The following is a 2,714-nucleotide window of genomic DNA, read 5'->3' on the forward strand; positions in this document are numbered from 1 at the left end:
ATTCCAAAAATAATGAACAAGATTTTTCAACTTTACTTATATTAATCACTTTTGTGGGCCTTGATTGTAGCATGCATGGGGTCTTAATGCGGTAGAAAACTGGAGTACCTAAAGTGATTGGCCAGGTGACCCAATTCCTTTTCACCTCTTATCAGGAATCAAACTTCTTCTTTTTCCCGTACGGAGTGAACTCGCAGTAGAGTAATCAGTCTCCACCGCTGGGTGGGCGAACAGCTAAAATTGATTTTTCAGACATCTTGGTAAGAGATGAGATGCCACTCAACCACCCTAAATGTTATATTAAGACTCATTCATGGTATGTGCTTTCAGATGCTCTCAAGGCAAAAGCCGGCCATTGGGCCTGGCTCAACTACACCTGCAAAAGAAAACAAGAAAAAGAAGAAGTTACCAAAACTAGAAGATTTCCTGAGCTCAAGAGATTATACTGGGGCCATTACTCTATCAGAGGTAACACCTATACACTGTTTTGGATTATATATAAATATAGTGTAAAACACTGCATGTTCCTCTAGCATTAAATGATACATTTTTATTTGTCTCTATTTCATGCTGTTTCAAAATACATTTGATAAAGGTAATAAATTAATATTTTAAATAGTGATCTGTTTTGATACCTTCTTTGTAGATTGAATTCGAAAAATAAAAGAGCAATATTATCTTCATTCTATTTGATGTGTATTTTTAACTGCCTGCTGATGTAATGATACCATATAGGACCAATCAGTAGCAAAACTATATGTAGTGTTAATCAATTAATATAATTTAACACTATTAATTAATTTGATGTCTGATTTCTACTTTTGTCTGTTTTGTATTACAGTTCAACAGAATAAGTGGAAAAGGAAATGAAGAAACAGACCTGTGGATAGCCTATTGTGCATTTCACTTGGGTGATTACAAACGTGCCATGGAGGTAGGTACTCTTCATGAACTGCATTTAAGATATATTTTTCATGTAAACTTCAATTTGTTAGTACATGTGCATGGTTAAACTTTGATAATTGATGCTATGATCATGATGAAAGATTTTCTGTAACAAATACAACAGCTGTTTTTTTTTAGTGTCAGCATATATAATTTATAGAATTTTCATTAAAACTAAGTGTAAAACCAGCTGACTTTTGTAGCTACTAGCTATGCACAGATATTCATTCTTTAATAATAAATTTGACTCCATTCATATATGGCTTAAATAATTACACAATTTCAAGATTATTTATAATTAACACTTTGAGTAAATGCATTTAGACTCAATTTGGACTAGAACATTGTTAGACTAATGTACTTAATGATATACAAACATAGTTTGTGCCCAACACATCAAGAGGTAAATAAACCATTATTCCACTAGGATCAGCCTCAGGATCCAGCTCCGCTCTACAATTCTTACTGGCCCCACCCCTAAAGACAGGGTCATAATCCAGGCCCTATAACCATAAACACATGCATATGAATCTCAATCAACTTTACTTTCAAGGTATACTTGTTTAATCCTGATATGTTTTTAACAATATCGACTTTATATTGTAGGAATATGAGAGAATGACAAAGCATGATGGTTGCCATCCAGATGTATGGATCAATCTGGCCTGTTGTTATTTTTTCCTTGGGATGTATTCAGAATCAGATAAGGCTGCCCAAAGAGGTAAGACTACTTTTGATTCTTATGATACAACTGCTTTCAATTTCATGCTATCTTATTCAAATTATGATCAACTATCAAGCTAACAAGTTATATGCTTTATAAAGATGACATTGTTATGAGCTGTTTAGACCTCAGCTATTCAATGCACCACAAGCTGACATTGGTACTAATGTTTTCATGCCTGTACATCCTTCCTGTACAATGTGCATCAAGTTTGTCACCTCACATTTAGAAACTGCATCTATTATAACATCATAACTTTCCATCCCAATTAAAAGATTTGAGCATTGAATGAAGTAAGTGACATGTTTTAAGATACCACCTGACAGATGTGACCTCCTTATCATCAGGCTACTGTACATGTATAGCGGCAATGATGGCTGGTTTAGGAATTCAATATAAATTGTCAGTAGTTTAAGACACTGTCAAAGTTTTGAATAGTTTGATAATAAGAAAGGCTTTTATGCTATACTTAGTACTTTCTGTCTAGCCTGTATTTATGTCTCTTAATAGAGGATATTTTGGCCAGTGGACTAGTTAAAATATTGCATTGCACCTTGGTAACACAACATAAGTTAGTAATCTTTAATGATTGTGATTTGTATTTAAACCCAGCAATATGTTGCTGGAAAATTAAAATTAAAGTATCAAGTAGATACAAGGTATTTTGAAAGGACAGGAAACTTTTGCGTTACTTCAAAGCTCTAAATAAGGACTGGATACTAGTATGTTACTACAAAGCTCTAAATAAGGACTGGATACTATTGTGTTACTACAAAGCTCTAAATAAGGACTGGAGACTGTTGTGTTACTACAAAGCTCAAAATAAGGACAGGAGACTTTTGTGTTACTACAAAGCTCAAAATAAGGACTGGAGTCTTTTGTTTTACTACAAAGCTCTAAATAAGGACTGCAGACTTTTGTGTTATTTCAAAGCTCAAAATAAGTACATGTGACTTGTGTGCTACTACATAGCTCCAGATAAGGACAAGAGACTTGTTTGTTACTACAAAGTTCCAAATAAGGACAGGTGACTTGTGTGTTACTA

At 33.8% G+C, this 2,714-nt stretch overlaps 1 protein-coding gene across 1 annotated transcript; it reads left to right on the forward strand.

Moving 5' to 3' along the window:
- The first annotated feature begins 294 nt into the window (after positions 1-294).
- On the forward strand, positions 295-1,764 carry LOC110444480 (intraflagellar transport protein 56-like). Its single transcript, XM_021488851.1, has 3 exons — positions 295-468; positions 842-934; positions 1,552-1,764. Exons 1-3 carry the CDS (start codon positions 319-321, stop codon positions 1,747-1,749), a joined length of 441 nt encoding a protein of 146 aa, XP_021344526.1. The 5' UTR covers positions 295-318; the 3' UTR covers positions 1,750-1,764.
- The last annotated feature ends 950 nt before the right edge of the window (positions 1,765-2,714 follow it).

This window comes from Mizuhopecten yessoensis, unplaced genomic scaffold (genome assembly GCF_002113885.1).
Source record: "Mizuhopecten yessoensis strain PY_sf001 unplaced genomic scaffold, ASM211388v2 hete_36131186, whole genome shotgun sequence".
NCBI lineage: Eukaryota > Metazoa > Mollusca > Bivalvia > Pectinida > Pectinidae > Mizuhopecten > Mizuhopecten yessoensis.